Raw genomic sequence first — 23,193 nt, forward strand, 5'->3', positions numbered from 1 at the left:
ATGGGTGAAAAACACCAATCACTTGTTTTTAAAATTTTAAAAGTTTAATAGTAATAACAAGGTTATAAAAATAGCAATATAATTAGAGTAATAATAATTTGGACAATTAGGATTTAGGACAATATGAGACAACAGAAACAAAGAGTTACAGATGCCCAGGTACCTTTTTCTGGGCAGCATAAGCCCAAAAAAGGACACACGTTAACAGAGGATTAACCCTTAAAAACAATAACCTGTTGCATATTCATGCACCTCACACATGATGCCTAAATTCCATTCAAACACAGGATTCTGTCTGGTCAGTGTCAGCTTCTTTCTCTGAATCCTGACAGTGTCTTCAAGCCTGAGTGAGGCAGGAAGAAGTTCATTTCTTCTGATAAGACAGCAATAAATTCTCTTTCTCTGAAAGATTTAGGTGTCCTGTGGCTGCTGTCTGGTGTGAGTACCTCATTCCTTTTTTTAAAAAATATCTCACATACAGTTTCTATTTTAACATTATGTTATAACCGAAACCATATTTAACACAGTACTTAAAAAATTAATACAACATAACTTTCTAACAGAACACATATAATATTCATTTTAATATTTGCAAAGAGCCAATCATAAAATACGCATTTTTCACACCATGAGTCTCCCTTGTCTGTGAGAAATGAAATCTTAAAATGGAGCTCCCGTTCAGAGTAACAGTTGGTAGTTGACGTTAATAAAGTTAGTAAGAGCTCAATTCCAAGTGTTAGTCTGTTGTCAAGCATTAAGAGTTAGAGTTCCAAGACGTGTTTTAGCTGCAGTTGTTAAAAGTTACTATTTTACCTTTGTATTGACCTTTATATTTGTATCCTTCCCCGTCACACCCTGTATTTGTACCCCTTTGCCTTTATATTTGTATCTTTCCCCCTCCAGCACGCTTTGTAGTTGTACCTTTTCCGTTTTACCCCGGATATGTATCCCTTCCCGTCGGGAGTCACTGCAGCTGCTCCCCTGCTCCCAGGGGGACTTGCACCTGGGCTGAATGTAAATGAGGGGCTGCAAGGACAATCGAAACCCCCTCAAAACCACAAATCAGCATGAACTCAGATTCTGACCCACCGGAACCGCGCAGGGTCACCCTCTTCTAGCCAGGGCTGGATTCTGTCTTGTTGCCGTAACTTTAATAGCACCCAGCTTAGAGGATACCCCTAAACAAGAGCCAAAAAAGCAGCCTTCCTAGGGACTCTTGTGAGGACGGTAGCCCCAGCTCTGCCAGGAGGCAAAGCTGCACTGCACTCCTTCTCCTCAGCGTCCTTCCTGCGAGAGCAGTGGCGGTGTGCGCGCAACCCCTCGAGTTCCCCACCCAGAGCTGTTTTTTAAAAAAGGCCATTTTAAAGGAGCTGGTCACTTGGCCCTGTTTATAACATTGTCCATGGTCCCACCATCTCCAGGCTGCTGGGGTTCCCCCTATCCGGGCTCCCCATTCCAGGCTCCCAGGGCTCCCCCTTATCGGGGTGTCCGACCCCGCAGGCTGCAGAGGCTCCCCCAGCTCCGGTGCCGCCCTCTCCGCTCTCCCAGCCCCCAGCCCGCCGGTCCCGGGCGATCCCCCCGTGGCTCCGGGCTGAGGATGCAGCGCCTGCCCCGGGCAGCCCAACGCCCCCAGGGAGGGCCCCACGCACCCCGGCCCAGCGCCGGGGCTCTGCCGGCACCAGCACCGGGACCCCCAAAATTCTGCCGGGCTGGAGCTGCCGAGGGGCGCCTGGCCCTTGGCCCTGGTATAGATACATATTGCAATATTGGCTTTGTGCAAATATTAACATGGATTTTATATGGGTGGTGTTAAAATAACTTTGTTATAAAGATACAGTTTTTATTTCTGTCGTTAATTATAAGCTTAGACATAATAGTGAAATAGCTGATATAAGTATCCTTGTGTTAAAATGCCTGCTTGGCTGGGATAACATCCAATGAACATGGGATGAAGACACCTGGTACAGATGTGCCAGCCATCAGCACTCACCATCTGAAGGCAGTGTGGGCTGCGGCCAAAACTGACGGTTATGATAAAAAAGGACTAAAACCACAACCAAGGCACGCGCATGCTCTAAAAAGGTGGAACCAAGGAGGAGCCATGCTAAACAGTTCTTGGAATATGGAAACCAGTTTGGGAAAAAAGTTTACTATGCATAAGTGTCACAGACATCTTTTATGAAAAATCCTTTCTTTAGGATTTTCCTCTTGAGAAGCTGAGAGGCCTCAGGAACAAAATGTAAACATTGATTATCTGCTGCTGTGGAATGCAACAGGTGGATCTGTGATTGGTCTCATGTGGTTGTTTCTAATTAATGGCCAATTACAGTCAGCTGCCTCAGACTCTCTGTCCGAGCCACAAGCCTTTGTTATCATTCCGTTTTTTGCTATTCTTAGCTAGCCTTCTGATGAAATCCTTTCTTCCATTCTTTTAGTATAGTTTTAATATAATATATGTCATAAAATAATAAATCAAGCCTTCTGAAACATGGAGTCAGATCCTCGTCTCTTCCCTCATCCTCGGACCCCTGTGAACACAGTCACAGTCAGACTAAACAGCAAGCTACAGACTGAACTCAAAGATGCACATTTCACCTCAATCCAAATAGATTTCTACTCTGGAAAATTCCCCCTCTGCCTCAGAGCCCTCTCCCCAAGCTGGGTCCCAGCCTGGCCTGAGGACTCGATGCCAGCAGTGGGAAAAGCTGCACTGCCGGAGGGATCGGGGGCTGGCCGGGCCTCAGAGTAATTCTAGAGCTAAAGCGTGAGAGACATCAGCTGCGCTCAGATAATACATGCCAGCGCTCATCCCGGGCTCGGCCGGTGCCTCCTCCTCCTCTGTGGGAACCCAGGGTTGGTGCCTTCCCCAGCCCCACGGTGAGCAGCCTGCGCCCGGTGTGTCCATGCCCAAGGGCTTTGGGAGATGTTGAATTTTCATCTCTTTCTCTCACCTGCAGCTCTCCAGGCCGGTGCTCAGGATCCCCTCTGGGCACCAAGGCTTTTCCACGTGTCTCCCTCATTTGGCTGTTCCCTGTTCCTCAGCACTGCTGTGACCAAACCCTGGGGAAAAAATTTGTGAAAAATGCATATTTTAGAATTGGCTTTTCGCAAATATTCAAATGAATATTATATGTGTTGTGTTAGAAAGTTATGCTGCATTAATTTTCTTAAACAGCATGTTAAATATAGTTTTAGGTTGTAACAAAGTGGTAAAATAGAAACTCTGCTATGTACAATACTTTTTTTTTAAAGAAAGGACTTGCACTGAGATAGCAGCCACAGGAATCCTAAATCTTTCAGAGAAAGAGAATTTTTTGCCCCTATATCAGAAGAAACAGACTTCTTCCTGCCTCATTCAGCCGTGAAGGATTCAGAGGAGGAAGCTGAAGATGAAGGCAGTCAGACTAAACAGCAAGCTACAGACTGAACTCAAAGATGCACACTTCACCTCAATCCAAATGGATTTCTACTCTGGAAAATTCCCCCTCTGCCTCAGAGCCCTCTCCCCAAGCTGGGTCCCAGCCTGGCCTGAGGACTCGATGCCAGCAGTGGGAAAAGCTGCACTGCCGGAGGGATCGGGGGCTGGCCGGGCCTCAGAGTAATTCTAGAGCTAAAGCGTGAGAGACATCAGCTGCGCTCAGATAATACATGCCAGCGCTCATCCCGGGCTCGGCCGGTGCCTCCTCCTCCTCCTGCTGGGGCCCTCCCAGCCCGGAGCCGCCATTCCCAGCGCCCAGGGCGGCCAGCGCGGCCCTTGGCCCGGCAGCGCGGCCCTTGGACCGGCGCTGGAGCCGGCGCCGCTGTTGGCAGCAAAACCCCCCCGGGCAGAGCCGCCCCGGCCCGGCCCTTCCCGCGGCCCCGGCTCGGCGCCGCCGCCATCGCCCTCAGCGCACTCCCGCCCTGCGCCGCCTCGCCCGGCCCGGCCCGGAGCCCTGGGCCTCAGCGCCACTCGGGGCACCGCGCTCGGGGCAGCCCGCCCGCTCGGGGCACCGCGGATCGGCCCGGCCCCGCCAGCCCCGCTCGGGGCACCGCGGATCGGCCCGGCCCCGCCAGCCCCGCTCGGGGCACCGCGGATCGGCCCGGCCCCGCCAGCCCCGCTCGGGACGCGGATGGCCCGGCCCCGCCCCGCTCGGGGCACCGCGGATCGGCCCGGCCCCGCCAGCCCCGCTCGGGGCACCGCGGATCGGCCCGGCTCCCCGCAGCCCCGCTCGGGGCACCGCGGATCGGCCCGGCCCCGCCAGCCCCGCTCGGGGCACCGCGGGATCGGCCCGGCCCTGCGCCCCGCCAGCCCCGCTCGGGGCACCGCGGATCAGCCCGGCCCCGCCCGGCCCCGCTCGGGGCACCGCGGATCGGCCCGGCCCTGCACCAGCCCCGGGCCCGGCCCGCACCACGCACCCGCTGCCGCCGCCCGCTCCGCTGCCAGGGACACGCGGCCGGAACGGGCAGGGCCGCGCTGGCAAAGGGACCCGCCCGCAGCCGCCTCCGCCTGCCCCGGCCCCAATCAGCGCCTTCCACCCACCGCAATGGGCATTTTGAATAATGCGCGTTTTCTGATTGGCTTTTGGCAGATATTCAAACGAATACTTTATGTGTTATGTTAGAAAGTGATGCTGTATTAATTTTCTTGAGTAGTGTGTTAAATCTAGTTTTAGGTTGTAACAAAATGTTAAAATAGAAACTATACTATGTGAGATACTTTTTTTTTAAAGAGAGGACTTGCAGTGAGATAGCAGCCACAGGACACCTAAATCTTTCAGAGAAAAAGAATTTATTGCTCTCTTATCAGAAGAAACGAAATTCTTCCCGCCTCACTCGGGAATGTGAAAAATGCATGTATTTATGATTGGCTTTTGGCAAATATTCAAATGAATATTGTATGTGTTGTGTTAGAAAGTTATGCTGTGTTAATTTTCTTGAGTAGTGTGTTAAATCTAGTTTTAGGTTATAAGAAAATGTTAAAATAGAAACTCTGTTATGTGAGATACTTTTTTTTAAAGAAAGGACTTGCACTGAGATAGCAGCCACAGGACGCCCAGGGCTGGGTGAGGGGGGACAGAGCACATGGGGACAGACAGACGGACAGGGGACAGACACAGGGACAGGGGACAGACAGAAGGGACAGACACACGGACAGGGGACAGACACAGGGACAGGGGACAGACACATGGACATGGGGAGACACACAGGGACAGACAGAGGGACACGGACAGGGACAGACACACGGACAGGGGACAGACACAGGGACAGGGGACAGGGACGACACAGACAGAACAACAACAGGACAGGACAGGGCAGAGGGACAGGGGACAGACAGGGATGGGGACAGACACAGGGACAGGGGACAGACAGAGGGACACGGACAGGGAGAGACACATGGAAAGGGGACAGACACAGGGACAGACAGATGGACAGGGAATGGACGCAGGGACAGACACACGGACAGACACACGGACAGGGACAGGGGACAGACAGAGGGACAGGGGACAGACACAGGGATGGGGACAGACACAGGGACAGAGAGAGGGACATGGACACACCCATCAATATGAGAACAGCACCCATGAACACACAGAGTTGCTTTGCTGAAGGATTTATTGATTATTAATTAATGATTATTGATAATCGATAATTAATTATTGACCATTGATTATCGATTATCGATCGTTCCAGGGCCATTCCCAGGTTCCCAGGGCGGCTCTTCAGGGATGATCAAATCCTGATGGCCTGAACGGGACAGGAGAGAGTGTGACCCCAGGGTGACCCCAGGGACATCCCTTGTCCCCCTCTCCCTCTGCAGGGCCCTGGGGCAGCAGGAGGGATTTGGAGCCCCCGACAGTCCTGGGGCAGGACTTGGCTCCTGAGACCCCCCCAGAATCCCCCAGAAACACCCTAAACCCCCCCAAGAACATCCCAAACCCCCCAGAGCCCCATAGAGGCCCCCAGAGCCCCCCAACCCCCCCCAGAGCACCCAGGAACACCCCAAAACCCCTCCCCTAACCTCCCCAGAAACACCCCAACCCCCCCCGAGCCTCCCAAAACCCCCCAGGAACATCCCAAACCCCCCAGGAACATCCCAAACCCCCCAGAACCCCCCAGGAACACCCCCAACCCCCCAGGAACATCCCAAACCCCCCCAGGAACACCTCAAACCTCCCAGAGCCCCCAGGATCTCAGGTGGGGCTGGAGCCTGCCCAGGATTTCTCCCCGGGGCCCCCCGAGGGGCAGCCGAGCATCACTGCTGGGGGAAAGGGGGAGAGACCAAACTGGGGGTACTGGGGGGTACTGGGGGATACTGGGGGTACTGGGGGGTACTGGGGGGCACTGGGATGCACTGGGGTGCACTGGGATGGACTGGGGGGCACTGGGGGCACTGGGATGCACACTGGTCTATACTGGTCTATACTGGTACCCACCTCAGCCCTCTGCACTCTGAACTTTGGTTTCTGCAGAGAGAGGGGCAGAGGGCACTGGGGTCACCGCAGGGTCACCAGCGCAGCCAGGCAGGGGGGCCCAACTGACCCCCCAGTGCCCCCAGTATCCCCCAGTTCCCCCAGTTCCCCCCGTGCCCCCCAGTATCCCCATTTCCAGCACTTACCGGGATGCAGCCCCCGATGCCTCCCATGATCCCAGACTGCAGGGGCAGAGCAAAGGATGGGACTGGGGGAACTGGGGGATACTGTGGGGGACTGGGATGGACTGGGGGAACTGGGGGATACTGGGGGGTACTGGGATGGACTGGGATGGACTGGGGGGGACTGGGGACTGGGGGGACTGGAGGAACTGGCGGGGGACTGGGATGGACTGGGATGAACTGGAGGGAACTGGGGGGAACTGGGGGAACTGAGGGAGGACTGGGATGGACTGGGGGAACTGGGGGGGGGGACTGGGTGAACTGGGGAGGAATTGGGGGAACTGGGGGATGGGATTTGGGAATTGGGGGATTTGGGGATTTGGGATTCGGGGGATTTGGGGGCCCAGTGCCCCCCAGATCTCCCAGTGCCCCCCAAGTGCCTCTAGTCCATCCCAGTGTCCCCCAGTGTCCCCAGTGCCCCCCAGTTCCACTAGTTCCCCCAGTGCCCCCCCAGTGCCCCCTGGTCCATCCCAGTGACCCCAGTGCCCCTCAGTGCCCCCCCAGTGCCCCCAGTTTCACCAGTTCCCCCAGTCCATCCCAGTCCATCACAGTATCCCCCAGTATCCCCCAGTATCCCCCAGTTCCCCCAGTCCATCCCAATGCCCCCAGTGCCCCCTGTCTCACCCCAGCATAGATCACTCCGCTGCCCTCCATGGAGGCCTGGGCAGGGACAGCAAAGGTTGGGCAGGGGAGGGGATCAATGGGGAGCCCCAAAAGGAGGGGATGGGACCAATGGGATCAATGGGATCAATGGGGAGCCCCAAAAGGATGGGATGGGATCAGTGGGATCAATGGGATCAATGGGATCAATGGGATGGGATGGGATCAATGGAATCAATGGGATGGGATCCGTGGGACAGGATGAGGAGCCCCAAAAGGATGGAATGGGATGGGATCCATGGGATGGGATCCATGGGATGGATGGGATGGGATTTTTGGGGAGCTCCACAAGGAAGGGATTTTGGGGAGCCCCCAGGCCTGAGCCCAGCCTCACCTGGCTCTGAGCTGGGGGGCACAGCAGGATGGAGAAGAGCAGGGCCACGCTGAGCACAGCCACCTTCATCTTCGTCTGGCTCTGGGCAGCGCTGCCTGAGGCTGCAGCAGGTGAGGAGCACCTTTATCCCTGCCGGGACTCCTCCCTGCACCCTCCCTGCCAGCCCCCAGGCCAAAGCCCGGCTTGGCACAGCCCCCAGCCCTGGCCACCAGCCCAGCCCTGGCACAGAGTCCATCCCAGCCCACCTGTGGCACGGATCCAGCCCCCTTGCCCGGCATCCCTCCAGCTTCCTGCACGGGGCAGCTGCCCCTGGAAGGGCCCAGGCACCTGGGGGGCCAAGGGGGGCAGGCAGGGAGCCAAAGGCACCTGAGGACCCTGTGGGGACAACGCCCAGTCCAACACAATCCATCCTCCAACAGCCCCCAGGGCCAGATCCCCCATCTCCTGCTGCCCCTCCCCTCCCAGAGCTTTCCCTGGGGGACACCCCAGAGCTGAGCCCGGCCCCAAACCCAGCGTGTGGGAGAACAAGGGGAACAAGGGACATGTGATCAGGGGGCTGATTGGCATCTCAGTCACTGCAGACCCTGGGGAGCACTGGGCAGTGCTGATCACCTGCAGACAAGGCTGAGGGCTGGGGAATGGCTCAGGAGGGACAATTCCCACATCCACACAACCCCATATCCCTTTCCCTGCAGATGCCAAACCCGACCAAGCTCCATGCCCAGAGCACTGTCCAGAGGGGAATATGCCCTGCCCTGCCCCTCATCCTGTCACACCTGCAGCCCCTGAGCCCTCCCAGAGCCCCTGGGTCATGGCCCTGGCTCTGGGCCCAGGCCAGCACTGGCCCTGAGGAGGGTGTGCCCATCCCAGGGACATGGGGAAGTGGGCACCTGTCCCCAGGCAGCCACTCGGAGCTAACTGGGGTAACAGAGGGGCCCTGTGAGGAGGAGGGGTGTTGGTGCCCTGCCAGCCTCTCTGACAAGCCCTGTTTACCCGGGCCCTGAGGCACCAGGAGGACATTCAGACATCTTGGGCTTTCCAGGAACGAAAATCTACAGTGAAGTGGTTCCTGAGAGCTGTCCATGGCTGTGATTCCTATTTGACATTCCAGGGCATTAGTGAAGGGTTCTGCACCTCTCTTTTTCCAGGGACCTTTTGGATCCACCAGAGATGTGTTATGGCCCATCTGGGAAAACATTTCAGGCCACTGCCTTGACTGTTTGCTCTGGAACTCACTCAAGGAGCTTCAGGGCTCAGGAAGATTTTTCTGTGGAGTGCCCCAGGGCTGAGAGACCAGAGTGTCCCTGTGGGGGATCCTTGACCAGATGGACAAGAGCTGTGATGTCATAGGGGTGCTGAGGACACCTTGGCATGGAATTGAGGACTCCGCAGGATTCTAATTGCAGAATAATGGCCAAGGACAGATCCAGACCTCCTTGGAGATCAGTGCCAGTCAGGGGGGTGGTGCTGGACAGCCACTGACCACATGCCAACAGCCTGGGCAGAAGGAGCTGGACATGCCCAGAGGCCTCCCAGTGTGGGCAGGTTGGTCCTGCAGCTTCAGAGACCCCATGGGAATGTCCCTGCACCCCTCGGGGCTGTGCATGAGCTGTGCAGAATCTCTCCCTCCAGCTCTGAGCAGCATTTCAGCAATGAGCTGTTTCCCCTCTTTGACTGACCGGTGCTTTTGCACAAACTATTGACATCAGGGTCCTCAGAACAGGAAAGGCTCAGACTTCATGGAGCAGCTCCAGAGGAGGCTGAGATGCTCCAAAGTGTTGGAGCACCTCTGTGACAGAGACAGGCTGGGGGAGTTGAAGCAGTTCAGCCTAGATCAGAAAAGGCTGTGGGGAGACCCCATTGTGACCTTCCAGGACTTCAAGGAACCTCACAGGAGATGTGGGGAAAAATGTTTTAGTAGGGCCTGTCTCAACTGGAGAAGGGGAAATGGTTTTAAAGCAGAAGAGAATAAGTTCAGATTGGAGATAAGGAAGAAATGTTTGATGCTGCAGTGGTGAAACACTGGCACAGGTGTCCTAGACACCTGGTGGATGCCCCATCCTTGGAAATATTCCTGGTTGGATGGGCTCTGAGCAGCAGGATGGAGCAAAAGATGTCTCTGCTCCCACCTGTTATGTTCACCCAATTATCCCATCAAAAAAAAAAAACCAACAAAACAAACAATATTTGAGATAGCAGCAATTTTAATTGAATAATTTAGAAAATATATATTGACAATATAATTTGATTAAAAATAAGGGATAATTTGGTTCAAATAATAGCACATAAGCAAAAGATAACCGTGGGGTACGGAGTGCAGAAACCCCACCTTTCTCTCCAGAAACTTCTGTGTCCATCTTGTATCCCTCGAATGCCCATTGGTGTGCTCAGTGCACTCTTCTCCCCTGTTGTTCCCCCCTGGCTGCCATAATGTGTGCCCTGCCCTGTGCTCCTCCCCAGGTTTCTGCCATTGGTCCTGGTTTGTATCCTCCCCATGTTCCCTGCCTTGTACTGAAGCTGTTGTAACCCTCCATTTGCTGTCACTTATCCCTGCACCCTCTTGGAGATTAAAACCGCTTAGGAACCTGCACAAGTGATCCCTCTCTTTCCTTGGCTCTGGATTCCTCAGCTTGGGACAGCATCAGTAGCTGCGCAGAGCAGCTGCTGCTTCTGGTAGACAAGCAGCCCTGCTTGTACCACCAGCCAAACTGGCTCCAAGGGCAGACAGGGAATGGCCACTCCTGGCACGGGCCAGGAGACAGGGCTGGCTGCAGACATCTCCGAGTGGCCAACTGTCTTGGTTTAGAGCAAAATTTTGGGAGAGAGAGTCCCCAGAGGGGCTCTAGTAGGAAGATAAATTCAATCGGCCCCTCCCCCCCCCAACCAGTCTGGGAGAAAATACCTCCTTGGAGAAAAGTGGAAAAAAGCTGTTTATTTAAACAATAGAACCTAACAATATTAAAACAATAAAACCCCTTGCCGCTCTAAAAGAGATGACCAACTGAGAAAACCCCCGGGTTGCAGCCCAGCTCACTCAGTCTCTTATCAGTCCTTCTGGTGCTGGAATTGTCGCAGGCCAGGCCCGGCCCGGCCCGGTGGCCACAGGTGCAGCTGCCGGTGCTCCCCTGGGTGTTCAGTCCAGAGCAGGTTCCAAGAGGTCCAAAGAAAAGGAAAAGAAAAACCACAGTCCAGGGACTCTTCTTTGCCTCAGCCAGCTAAAACTAACTAAAATCAAAAGGAGAGCTCTCTGTCCTGCCGTCTGTCTGTCCGCAGACAACACAGTCCTGGAGCAGGAAAGCGGGGGAGTACGTGCAATGTCTGAGGGAAAAAAAACTGTGCGATTCTTCTCTCCCCCCTTTCACTCTCTGCAACAAGTCTTAAAGGTGCAAAACTTATTATTATTCAGCATAAACAAATGAGACGATTTGGGGATAAAAGCATCATATAGTCAACCCAGGACATTCCACCCCTTATCCCCATATCATCTGCTTACTACTAAAACTAATATAAATTTAACTCTACAAACACATACATTATACATCCATTATACAGCTATACACAGACAATGGTAACAGCATTCAGCAAACAGTGATATTTACACATAGGTCTCACCCAACAATCAGATCTCCCTGAGGTACACATCGTGTTCTCCCATCTCTTTGCATTATCCACCATGTGTAACCTGGTCCCTGAGCAAAAACAACCCCACGAATGGGTTTGTCTGTATTCGAGGCAGAATTAATCCAAACTGTCTTCCCTAACAAACCTCTGACATGTACCACTGGGACTTTGTCTCCATCTACTCTATGCAAAGACTCAGATTGGGCAGGGCCCACTCGGTTAGTAGAGCCTCGGGTATTAACTAACCAGGTGGCCTTTGCCAGATGCTGCTCCCAGTTTTTGAAAGATCCCCCACCTAATGCTTTCAATGTGGTTTTTAACAGTCCGTTGTACCTCTCCACTTTGCCTGCAGCTGGTGCATGGTAGGGGATGTGGTACACCCACTCAGTGCCATGTTCCCTAGCCCAAGTACTGATAAGGCTGTTCTTGAAATGAGTCCCGTTGTCTGACTCAATCCTCTCAGGGGTACCATGTCTCCACAGAATTTGCTTTTCCAGGCCCAGGATGGTGTTACGGGCAGTGGCATGAGGCACAGGGTATGTTTCCAACCATCCAGTGGTGGCTTCCACCATGGTCAGCACGTAGCGCTTGCCCTGGCGTGTCTGGGGCAGTGGGATGTAGTCAATCTGCCAGGCCTCCCCATATTTGTACTTGGACCACCGCCCACCATTACCACAGGGGCTTCACTCGCTGGGCCTGCTTGATGGCAGCACACGTCTCACAGTCATGGATAACCTGAGAAATACTGTCCATGGTTAAATCCACCCATCGGTCTCGTGCCCACTTATAGGTGGCATCTCTACCCTGATGGCCTGAGGCATCATGGGCCCATCGAGCTAGGAATAACTCCCCCTTATGTTGCCAATCCAAGTCTATCTTTGACACCTCTATCTTTGCAGCCTGGTCTACCTGCTCATTATTTTGGTGTTCCTCATTAGCCCGACTCTTGGGGACATGGGCATCAACATGACGGACTTTCACAGGTAGCTTCTCTAACCGAGCGGCAATGTCTTTCCATTCATCAGCAGCCCAGATTGGTTTTCCCCTACGCTGCCAGTTGGCCTTTTTCCACCTTTCCAGCCATCCCCACAGTGCGTTGGCTACCATCCATGAATCAGTGTAAAGCTTTGGCCACTTCTCTCTCTCAGCAATGTCCAGGGCCAGCTGAACGGCTTTGAGTTCAGCAAGCTGGCTTGATCCACCTTCTCCTTCGGTAGCTTGTGCAACTTGTCGTGTGGGGCTCCATACAGCTGCTTTCCACTTCCGGTTCATTCCCACAATGCGGCAAGAACCATCAGTAAAAAGAGCGTATCGTGTATCTTCTGCTGGCAGCTGGTTGTATGGTGGAGCTTCTTCAGCCCGTGTCACTTCTTGTTCCTCTTCATCAGCGAGACCAAAATTTTCACCTTCCGGCCAGTTTGTAATTATTTCCAGAATCCCAGGGCGATTCAGCTTTCCAATACGGGCGCGCTGTGTGATAACAGCAATCCATTTGCTCCATGTGGTGCTGGTGGCATGGTGTGTAGAGGGAACCTTTGCTTTGAACATCCACCCCAGCACTGGTAGTCGGGGTGCCAGGAGGAGTTGTGCTTCTGTGCCTATTACCTCTGAGGCAGCCTGGACTCCTTCATAGGCAGCCAAGATTTCTTTCTCTGTTGGAGTGTAGTTGGCTTCAGACTCCAGAATCCTAGCGGTCGGCCTCGAGTCTCCCCAGGCACCTTCTGCCAAAGGCTCCAGGACAAGCCATGGTTCCCGGCTGCAGAGTAGAGCACGTTCTTCACCTCTGGTCCCGTCCTGACTGGGCCAAGGGCTACTGCATGGGCAATCTCCTGCTTGATTTGTGCAAAGGCTTGTTGCTGCTCTGGGCCCCAGTGGAAAGGGTTCTTCTTGCGGGTGACCAGGTAGAGAGGGCTCACGATCTGACTGTACTCGGGAATATGCATCCTCCAAAACCTATGGCACCTAGGAAAGCTGTGTTTTTTTTTTGGTGGGAGGGAAAAAAAAATTTTTTTTTTTTTTTTAAAAAAAAAAAAAAAAGGGGCGCCCCCATTATTTAAACAAAAAAAAAAAAAAAAGAATTTTTTTAGGTCCCTTTTTTTTTTTTTTTTTTTTTATGGTAAAAAAAAAAAAAAAAAAAAAATTTTTTTTTTTTTTTTCTTTATAGAAGACTTTTTCTTCTCTACAAAAAAAAAAAAAAAAATAAAAAAAATAAAAAGATTTTTTTCCTCCCCCTTTTCTTTTAAAAAAAGATCAATAAAGGTTAATGGCCGAGGTGGGGGCCGTTGCTTTTTCCTCTAGGTCAATGCCCTTCCCTCTAAACAAAAAAAAAAAAAAAAAAAAGAAAAAAAAAAGCACAAAAAAAAAAAAAAAAAAAAAAAAAAAAAAAAAAAAAAACAAAAATAAACTCAAACCACCAAACCAAATTAAAAAAAAAAAAAATAAAAAAACAAAAAAAAAAAAAAAAAAAAAAAAAAAAAAAAAAAAAAAAAAAAAAAAAAAAAAAAAAAAAAAAAAAAAAAAAAAAAAAAAAAAAAAAAAAAAAAAGAAAAGAAAAAAGGGGAGTGTTTACCCCCCACCCCTCCCCCTCATCCCAAACATTTATATTAAAAAGAGAATAAAGAAAATTAAAATCATTCATTTTCTTCTTTTTGTGTTTTAATGTTGTTGTTTTTACATTTCTTTTCTCTTTTTTTTTTTTACTACAAAAAATAAAAAAAAAGAAAGGTTAATAAATATTAAAAAAAAAAAAAAAAAAAAAAAAAACAATAAAAAAAAAAAAAAAAAAAAAAAAAAAAAAAAAAAACACAAAAAAAAAAATTAAAAAAAAAATTTTTTTTTTCTTTTTTGTGTTTTTTTTTTTTTTCTTTTTTTTTTTTTTTTTTATTTTTTTTTTTTTTTTTTTTTTTTTTACTCTCCCCCCCACCCACAAAACCCAAAAACTACACAAACAAAAAAAAAAAAAAAAAAAAAAACAAACCCAGCCCTTTTTTCCCCCCCCTTTCTATCATTATTCTACCTGTCCATGACATCTCCCCCTTTTCGTTCATTTAAAAAAGGCTCCTATGTTCTGATATTGAAACAGCTCACTCTTGTGAGGGTATTATCTCATCAAGGTTATCACTGGTTATCTGTTAGATATGGGATAAGATAGATAAAAGACCAATTACAATCACCAAAACGTACCAAATTCTATCAAGTCATTGACACAGGGTTTTGCAGCATGAGAAAACAAAAGAATAATGTCCAATGTCTCTTAGGGAAATGGAAAGAAATGACCATTGTTTCCAATTAGCTGAGAAGTATGAGAAAGTCCATGAGCTGGAAATGTTGATCTTTGACATCCCTGAATGTCCCCCTGGGAGCTGGAACAGGGAATAACTGCAGAAGGTTCATGGGAGCTCTGTACCATGAGGATGCCATGAGGCTTTTGCTGGCAAATTGGCTCTGTCAGGTTCCAGCCACAGCCGTGTCTGGGCAGTCCTCCTCCTGCTCCTGCTCTGGCACAAAGGCTGCAAGGTGATGAGGTGATTTCTCTTTGCACTGGGCCTCATTTTTCCAGAGCTGATCAGTATCTGATGGAATGAACAGGTGACTGCTTTGAACTGCTGATGATAAAACACAGGCACATCTTCTCCTGAAGTTAATGAATCAATCAGGCTTCACTGTGGTACACTCAATTGGGATTTAGATGTGATGATCTTTTTTCCAAATTCCTAATGTAAATATTGCATTATTCAAAATGATTAGTTGTCCAAATTTCTCATCTACATATTTTTTTGCATTATTTGAATGTTCTTAAGGCGTTCATTCCTCTTCTTTTTTGTTTTTTAAGAATGAGATGCACGTCTTTTGTTATGAGTATGAAGAAACATCACAGCAAAATAATACATGCAGAAGACAAGAAACTTACAGCAATTAGGAATAATTTGGATACAACAATCAGGAATATTTCAAATAGCAGACAAAGCTAACAACATAGGTGGAATTAGGTAAATAGCAATCTCTGCAATAATGTACCATCATCCCAGAGTCTGCAAACAGCTGACAAACCTCGATTCAGTGGGGACTTGGAGAATTATTTCCAGATAATAATTCCCAAACTCCCTTTAAAAATAGTTCAGCTGTCATGTCTAGAGGCTCAAATTGCCAAGCCAACGCAACTCAAATCTAGTTTTGATGCAGAAAACATCTGGGTCTGTTGGCAAATTCCTGTCCAGGTAGAGCTAAGGCCTGGCCACCACCCAAGCTCTAAGTGGGAGAGAATTCCCTAAATGTAATTTAAAACAAGGCTCTTGAGAACAGCACTTAGGAGTAAAGGTCTAGGGGTGACAGACTAATGAACCATCCAAGAGCTGTCTCCTCCAAAATTCCCTCAGCACAGAGATGCTTGAAACCCAGCAAACTGTTGGAGGGGTTCTGTAATAATAATTGGGGCTGCATCTGATTACTGAGAGCAGATGTCACAATACCATCAGTTTAGAGGAGGCTTCCCACAAAGCTGAGATATCATTTCTTGGAACTCTGAAAAATACTTAAAAATGATGAGGCAGCCCTGGGTCAAAGCATGGAGGATTTTGGTGGGATTTTGGGCAGATTGTTTGGTGTGTATCCAGAGTGACTTTGGGCCGATTTTGGGCCTGCTTGGGGCAGATTTGGGGCAGGTTTGTTGCTGCTGTTGGGGTTTTTCCCCCGTTTCCCCAGCTGTGGGCAAAGGCCCGAAGCACATCCTGCTCCTGCCCCGCTCCCTGAGGAGCCCAAGGAGCTGCTGCTCCCCATGCTCTGCACCCAGGGAGATCTGGGGCAATCCCGGCATCCCGGGGATTCCGGGCATTCCGGGCGGCCTTTGGGCATTGGGGGATTCTGGGGCTGGGGGGTGAGAGGGGCGAGGGGGGCTTGGGGCTGGATTGTTTTGGGGAAGTATCGGGATTTTGGGGGGAATTTCTGGATTTTTGGAGAAAGACCAGATTTGGTCTTTGGGGGGAGGAAATTCTGGATTTTTAGGGAGGAAATTTCTGGATTTTTGCTGGGAAATGTCTGGATTTTTGGGGGCATATTTCAGGATTTTTTAGTGGGGAATTTCTGAGTTTTTTGTGAGGGGACTTCTGGACTTTTTTTGGGGGGGATTTCTAGATTTTTTTTTGAGGGGGAATGTTGAGATTTTTTTATGAATGTTTCTGGATTTTTTGGGAATGTTTCTGCATGGGGAACGGGGTTGATTTTGGATTGTTTGGGGAGGAATGTTTCTGGATTTTCTGGGGAAAATTCTCAGTTTTCTGGGAATGTTCCAGGAGTTTTTGGAGGAACATTTCTGGATTTCTTTGGGGAACATTTCTGAATTTTTGGGGGAAGGTTTCAGGCATTCTTTTGGGAAAATTTCTGGATTTTTTGGGGAACGTTTCTCTATTTGGGGGGGAACATTTCTGGATTTTTTGCAGGGGAACATTCCCGGATTTCTGTGGAACAGGTGAACATTGGGTGTCTGGGGAACATTCCGGGTGTGAATCGTGAACATTCCCGGTGTCTGTGGAACATTCCCGGTGGAACATTCCCAGGTGTCTGGGGAACATTCCCAGGTGTCTGTGGAACATTCCCAGGTGTCTGTGGAACATTCCCGGGTGTCTGGGGAACATTCCCGGGTGTCTGTGGAACATTCCCAGGGTGTCTGTGGAACATTCCCAGGTGTCTGTGGAACATTCCCAGGTGTCTGTGGAACATTCCGGGTGTCTGTGGAACATTCCGGGTGTCTGTGGAACATTCCGGGTGTCTGTGGAACATTCCTCGGGGTGTCTGCTCCGGGTGTCTGGGGCACGTTCCCGGGTTCCTGGGGCTCTCCTGGCCCCGTTCCCAGCCCAGGTTCCCGGGTTCAGGAGCTGCCCTGGTGCCCGGGCGCCGCGGCATCGCCCGGGTGCGGTTGGACACCGAGTGCAGGCGGCGCCGCCCGCGAGGCCCTGCAGGGCTTCAGCATCACCCAGAGCAGCGCCAGGCAGATCTCCTGAGCCAAACAGGGACCCGCAGCACCCCAAACCCCACCAAAACACCCCCAAACCCAAAACAACGGGCCTGAAAAACCCCAAAATCCCAAAAAAACGCCTCAAACCTGCCCCTAAATACCCAAAAACTGCCCCAAAACACCCCAAATCCCTCCAAACCACCCCAAAATCCCATAGAGATGCCCTGAAATCCCTCCAAACATCCCCAAAATCGTTCAAAACTGCCCCTGAATACCCTACACCACCTCAAATGCCTTCAAGCTGCCACAAAATCCCATAGAAGAACACCAAAATCCCATAGAAACACCCCAAAATCCCACAAAAACATCCCAAAACACCCTAAATCCCATAAAACTGCTCCCAAATCCCATAGAACTGTCCCCAAATCCCATAGAAACACCCTGCAAAATCCCAGAAAACTGCCCCAAAAATGGTCCTGACCCTTCTCCAAACCCCCCCCCCTGCACCCCCACTCCCACAGGTAAGCTCAGCTCAGCCAAAATCCTCATTTTTTAACCCAAAACTTTTTTTTTAATCCCAAATCTTCTTTTTTTCATCCCAAATCCTCATTTTTCCCCCAAATCTTCCTTTTTTCAACCCCAAAATCTCCTTTCATCCCAAATCTCCTTTTTTGACTCCAAATCCTTCTTTGCGCACCCCAAATCCTCATTTTCCCACCCCAAATCTCCTTTTCCCACCATAAATTCTCCTTTTTCTACCCCAAATCCCTTTTCCCATCCCAAAATCTCCCTTTTCCACCCCAATTTCCCACCCCAAATCCCGTTTTTCCACCCCAAATGCTTCTTTGTGCATCCCAAACCTCCTTTCCCACCCCAAACCCCCTTTCCTCACCCCAAAACCTGTCCTCATCCCAAATCTCCTTTTTCAGCCCCAAATCCCCTTTTCCTACCTCAATCCTAACTCCAAACCCGCAATCCCCACCCTAAATCCCTTTTTCCACCCCAAATCCTTCTTTGTACATCCCAAATCCTTCTCCTTTCACCCCAAACCCTCTTTTCCCACTCCAGATCCTCTTTTCCCACACCAAATCCTCCTCCTTTCACCCCAAAATCTCCTTTTTCCATCCTAAGTCCTTCTTTTTCCACCCCAAATTTCCTCACCCCAAATCCTTCTTGTTTCACCCCAAATCCCCTTTCCCAGCCCCCAGGGGTTTTGGGGTTCCTGAGGGGTTTTTGGGGTTTTTCCCAGCATTGTACCCAGGATTTCTCTGCAGACATTGCACCTGGAGCTGCCCCAGATAAACCCCAAATAACCCCAAATTTTGGGGAAAGGGGGGGGGGGGGGGGGGGTTGATGCTAAAATCTGGGGGTTTTTGACACATCAGGATTTGAGATTTGGGGGTATTTGACCCCAAACTTTGGGAATTGGGGGTGTTTGACACCCCAGAATTTGGGATCTGGGGGGGTTTGACCTCAAAATTTGGGAACTGGGGGGGTTGATCCTAAAATTTGGGGTTTAGGGGAGTTTGACACCTTGGGGTTTGGGGGGTTTTGACCCCAGAATCTGGGATTTGGGGGTGTTTGACACCCCAGGATTTGGGGTCAGGGGGTTTTGACCCCAAAATTTGGGGACTGGGGGGTTTGACCCCAAACTTTGAGGATTGGGGTGGTTTGATCCTAAGATATGGGGTTTGGGGGGTTTGACACCTGAGAGTTTGGGGATTTTTGACCCCAGACTTTGGGAATTGGGGATGTTTGACACCCCAGGGTTTGGGATTTGGGGGTTTTTGTTCCCAGGATTTGCGGATCAGGGGGTTTGACCCCCAAACTTTGGGATCAGGGCAGTTGGACACCCCAGATGTTTCAAACCCCAGGATTTGGGGTCAGGGGGTTTTGACACCAAAGTTTGGGAATTGGGGGGATTGACCCCAGGATTTGGGGGGATTTAACCCCAGAGCTGGGGGGGGATTTGACACCCCAGAGTTTGGGATCGGGGGCCTTTGACCCCAAAGTTTGGGGACTGGGGGGTTTGACCCCAGACTTTGGGGATTGGTGCCGAAACCCGGGAATCGGAAAGATCTCGGGGTTTCGGGAGTACTCCTGGACCACAGACGACGGCTGCAGCAGCGGGACTGACTGCAGCGCAGGGGGGACGCCCCCGGGACCGGCGATTCGTATGGAAGCTATCGCAAAGGTCGTAAGCTCGCTTCATACTCAATGGGGGATAAAATGTGAGCTGAAGTACTTAACTCTTGCTGTGGCAAGACTCTTACAGCTCGGGGCCATAGAAAAGCCCGTAGATATATTGCATGCTGAGGTTTGGGGGAAATGCACCACAGCCCTGGCTGAGGACACAAAGTCCACAGGCAGTGGGAAAAGTTTAAAAGCGTGGGGGAAAGTAGAAACAGCCTTACGTAAAGCTATTGAGGAACAGGAGACTTGGAAAACTGCAAAAACGTGTTTATTGGCCGTGCCGCAACTCGGGGTTAGTGCAGCGACACAAACCCCCCCGCGACCGAATCCGGGGGAGAGCGGGACCCGGGCGCGATCCAGACCCCCGCCGGGAGCGGTCCGGCTGAAAACGGGACCACGCGGGAACCGGGCACGCCCCGTTCCTGCCCGTGCCCGAGCCCGGACCCCCCGGGAGACCCCCCTATCCCCCCGCGGGACCCGCCGGGTCCAGGACCCCCCTTGGAACCCTCCGAAACACCCGCGGTTTTTCCGCCCGCGCTCCCGCCGCCGCCGTCGCTGCCGCCGCCACCCCCCCGCCACTGCCCCACGTCCTCCGTCCCGCTCCCGGTGCCCGGTATCGCTCCGGGACCGATCGGCGCCGCCGCGGCAGCCCTGCAGCTGCCGCCGCCGCCGCCGCCCTTTGCACCCCCCGCACCCTCCGCCCCGTACCCGGTGCCCGCTACCGCGCCGGGGCCGTCCGGCGCCGGCTCGGGCGTCCCGCTCCCGCCGCTGCCGCCCAGCACACAGGGCGCCGAGCAGATGCAGGCGGCGGAGCTGCGCGCGCGATCCTTTTGGGGCGATCTAGCCAGAGCCGCCCGCGCCGCGGACAAGGCAGCTGCCGAGAGCACGAGTCCGGCAGAGCTGCCGCTGCCGCCATGTTGGTTCCAAGATGGCGCGGACGGGCTCGGGGAGGGGCGGGGCCAACGTAGCCACGGCGGGAAAAGCTCGGAGACCACGGGAGACGCGGATGCGCAGGCGCGGGGGGGCGGAGGGGGCAGGGTCTCGCCTGGGAGTCGGATCCGATATCGCCTCCGTATAAAGGGAGAGATCCTCCCCTGCGGGAGGCGGGGCAAGCCCAGGGGGCGGGAGCGGCACCGCCTCCGAGGGGAGGAGCGGGGTCGGAGCAGAACAAAACGGCAGGGGGAGCCGGAAGCTCACAACCAGTTCACTTCCGATTCTGAAGAGAGTAACAGCTCCGGTTCTACAGACCGCTCCGGGTTTAGCAGCGATCCAGAGCCGGAAACAATAAAATCAATGCGGTTTCGGGCGAAACCGAGTAAATATTCAAACAAAGATAGAAACCAGTCGCGACACAAACTCACCGACTGGGGCAAGATTAAAATAGCTTGTGCTGATTGGGAAAACGTGGACTCTATTCACGCTTTTCCCGTTAGAGTTACAGGCGCCCAAGGTAATCAACAACGAGTATATTCGCCTGTAAATGTAAAAGATATTCAGATGATTGTTAAAGCTATTTCAGAAAAAGGGATGAATTCAGGGGTGGTTTCCACACTTATAACGGTCTTTTTAGCAATGACGACTTGCTGCCTTTTGATATTTGGCAAATAAGCCGAATGCTCTTTGACGGAGCAGGGAGAATTGTTTTTAAACAAGAGTGGGCAGACCGGTGCACCGCGGCATTAGCCCAGGCGTCCGGGGAGGGACAGGCATTGCATGGGTCCAGCTTGTCCCGTCTGCTAGGGAAACATGATGAAGTGACAACCCCTCAGCAGCAAGCTGCGGCGCTTCGAGCGGAAGAGGTTAGAGCCACTTCCCGAGCGGCGAGAGAAGCCATGCAGATTGTCTCTAGGGTAGTGGTTCGACCAAAGCCATGGTCCACCATCAAACAAGGGGAGAGTGAAAGCTTCACACAGTTCGTCGATCGCTTAAAGGCTGCGGTGGATTCATCCACCCTGCCTCCTGAAGCGAGAGGACCTGTGGTAGCAGATTGTCTGCGCCAGCAGTGTAATACTGTCACCAAAGACATACTGAGGTCCTTGCCTGCGGGTGCTAACCTGGCAGATATGATCAAACATGTGGTGAGAGAGGAACAGCTCACTCCCATTCAGGCTGCAGTTAATACACTAACCAGTGCAATGGCTTGTTTTAAATGTGGTCAGGCAGGTCATATCGCAGCAGGCTGTCCCCAGCCAACACAGCCGCCCCAAGCAGCACCCTCGGTCCAGCAACGGCCGAGAGGGATCTGCTGGAGCTGTGGGAAAAAAGGTCACTTTGCAAGGGACTGCAGATGTCGGCCCCGGGGAAACGGGAAAGGTAGGGGGCGGGCGGGCCCTATCCAGCCTCCTCCCACTATGTATGCGAGACGGCCCATCTATGCCAACCCTCAGTGGGGCGGGGAACCATTATACCCCGTGCTTCCACAGCAGGTAGCCAACATCGCACCCCCGCCAGCGATGCAATGGCAAAGCTGTGCAGCACCACCAACAGTATCTGTGCACCCCCCACCATCACAAGCTGCGCAGGCGCCACAGGGTCAGCAGCAGACACCCCAGACCACAACCCCTGGGTGGCCCTGGCCATGAGAATAGGGAAAGAACCCCTGAAAGTGTGGGGAACATGTCGTCTCTATGGCAATCAGGACTCCCACACCATAGGGCTTCAGTTTTGGGCAGACACTGGGTCAGACTGCACAATTATTCCCCAATCACATTGGCCTGGACATTGGCAATTTAGAGAAGTCCCTCCAGTGAACGGGGTGGGAGGACAAACCCGGGCATGGAAAAGCACCCAGCTGGTGGCTATAACACTTCACACAAACAAGGGACCAGAACAAACAGTAGCAATTTACCCCTACATCTTGCAAAATTCGCCTCCCTTGATAGGGAGGGACGTCCTTGCTATGCTGGGAGTCAGGATTACAAATTTATCATGAGGGCCACTGCTGTCCATCCTCTGATGCCCATCAAATTGACTTGGAAATCATCAGATCCTGTGTGGGTGGAGCAGTGGCCCCTGTCCGAGCCTCGAGTAGCAGCCTTGCTGGAACTGGTTAAACGCGAACTGCAAAAGGGTCACATAGAACCCTCCACCAGCCCCTGGAATACCCCTGTGTTTGTAATCCCCAAAAGGTCCGGAGAAGGTTACTGTCTCATCCACGACCTGAGAGAGGTGAACAAAACAATCCGACCCATGGGTCCAGTTCAGACACTGCTTCCTGCGAACTCAGCCATTCCCGAAGGACAGCCGTGCGCAGTGCTGGACATCAAGGACTGCTTTTTCTCAATACCCCTGCACCCGGAAGACAGAGAGCGACTCGCCTTCTCTGTTGTGTTCCCAAACGGCCAGCGACCCACTTACGCTTCCAATGGAGAGTGCTCCCACAAGGACTTGTAGACAGTCCCACTATCTGCCAGATCACCGTGGACAGAGCGCTGACGCCAGTCCGAAATTCCTACCCCACCGCGACCGTCATTCAATACATGGACGACATTTTAGTTGCAGCACCATCAACGAGCCAAGTAGATCACCTGGTGTCCACAATCACAGAGACCCTCCAGGCCAACGGCTTCGAGGTCGCAAGTGCAAAGATAAAGAAAGGACCTTGCGTGACCTTCCTGGGAGTGGGGATCACAAGCTCCTACGTGACTCCTCCCAAAGTGAAGATCCATCGAGACGTCAAGACACTTCACGATGTGCAACGCCTGGTAGGATCACTGCAGTGGGCTCGCAACATCATCCTGATTCCTCCAGAAGTCATGGACCCTTTAAATGACCTCCTGAAAGGAAAGCATCCCTGGGAACCCA

General features: G+C 51.9%; 1 protein-coding gene and 2 non-coding genes across 3 annotated transcripts; 1 reads left to right on the top strand and 2 right to left on the bottom strand.

Annotated features, from left to right (window-relative positions):
• Positions 1-2,734: 2,734 nt before the first annotated feature.
• On the bottom strand, positions 2,735-2,817 carry LOC115915871. The gene has a single exon (XR_004061541.1). It is a non-coding gene; the product is annotated as a small nucleolar RNA SNORD45 (small nucleolar RNA).
• A 770-nt stretch (positions 2,818-3,587) lies between these two features.
• Positions 3,588-3,670, bottom strand: LOC115915872. Its single transcript, XR_004061542.1, has one exon. It is a non-coding gene; the product is annotated as a small nucleolar RNA SNORD45 (small nucleolar RNA).
• A 15,702-nt stretch (positions 3,671-19,372) lies between these two features.
• LOC115915866 (formin-like protein 3) lies at positions 19,373-20,869 on the top strand. Its single transcript, XM_030969579.1, has 3 exons — positions 19,373-19,393; positions 19,687-20,704; positions 20,823-20,869. The coding sequence occupies exons 1-3, from the start codon at positions 19,373-19,375 to the stop codon at positions 20,867-20,869; spliced, it is 1,086 nt and encodes a 361-aa protein (XP_030825439.1).
• Positions 20,870-23,193: the final 2,324 nt, after the last annotated feature.

This window comes from Camarhynchus parvulus, unplaced genomic scaffold (genome assembly GCF_901933205.1).
Source record: "Camarhynchus parvulus unplaced genomic scaffold, STF_HiC, whole genome shotgun sequence".
Classification (NCBI taxonomy): domain Eukaryota; kingdom Metazoa; phylum Chordata; class Aves; order Passeriformes; family Thraupidae; genus Camarhynchus; species Camarhynchus parvulus.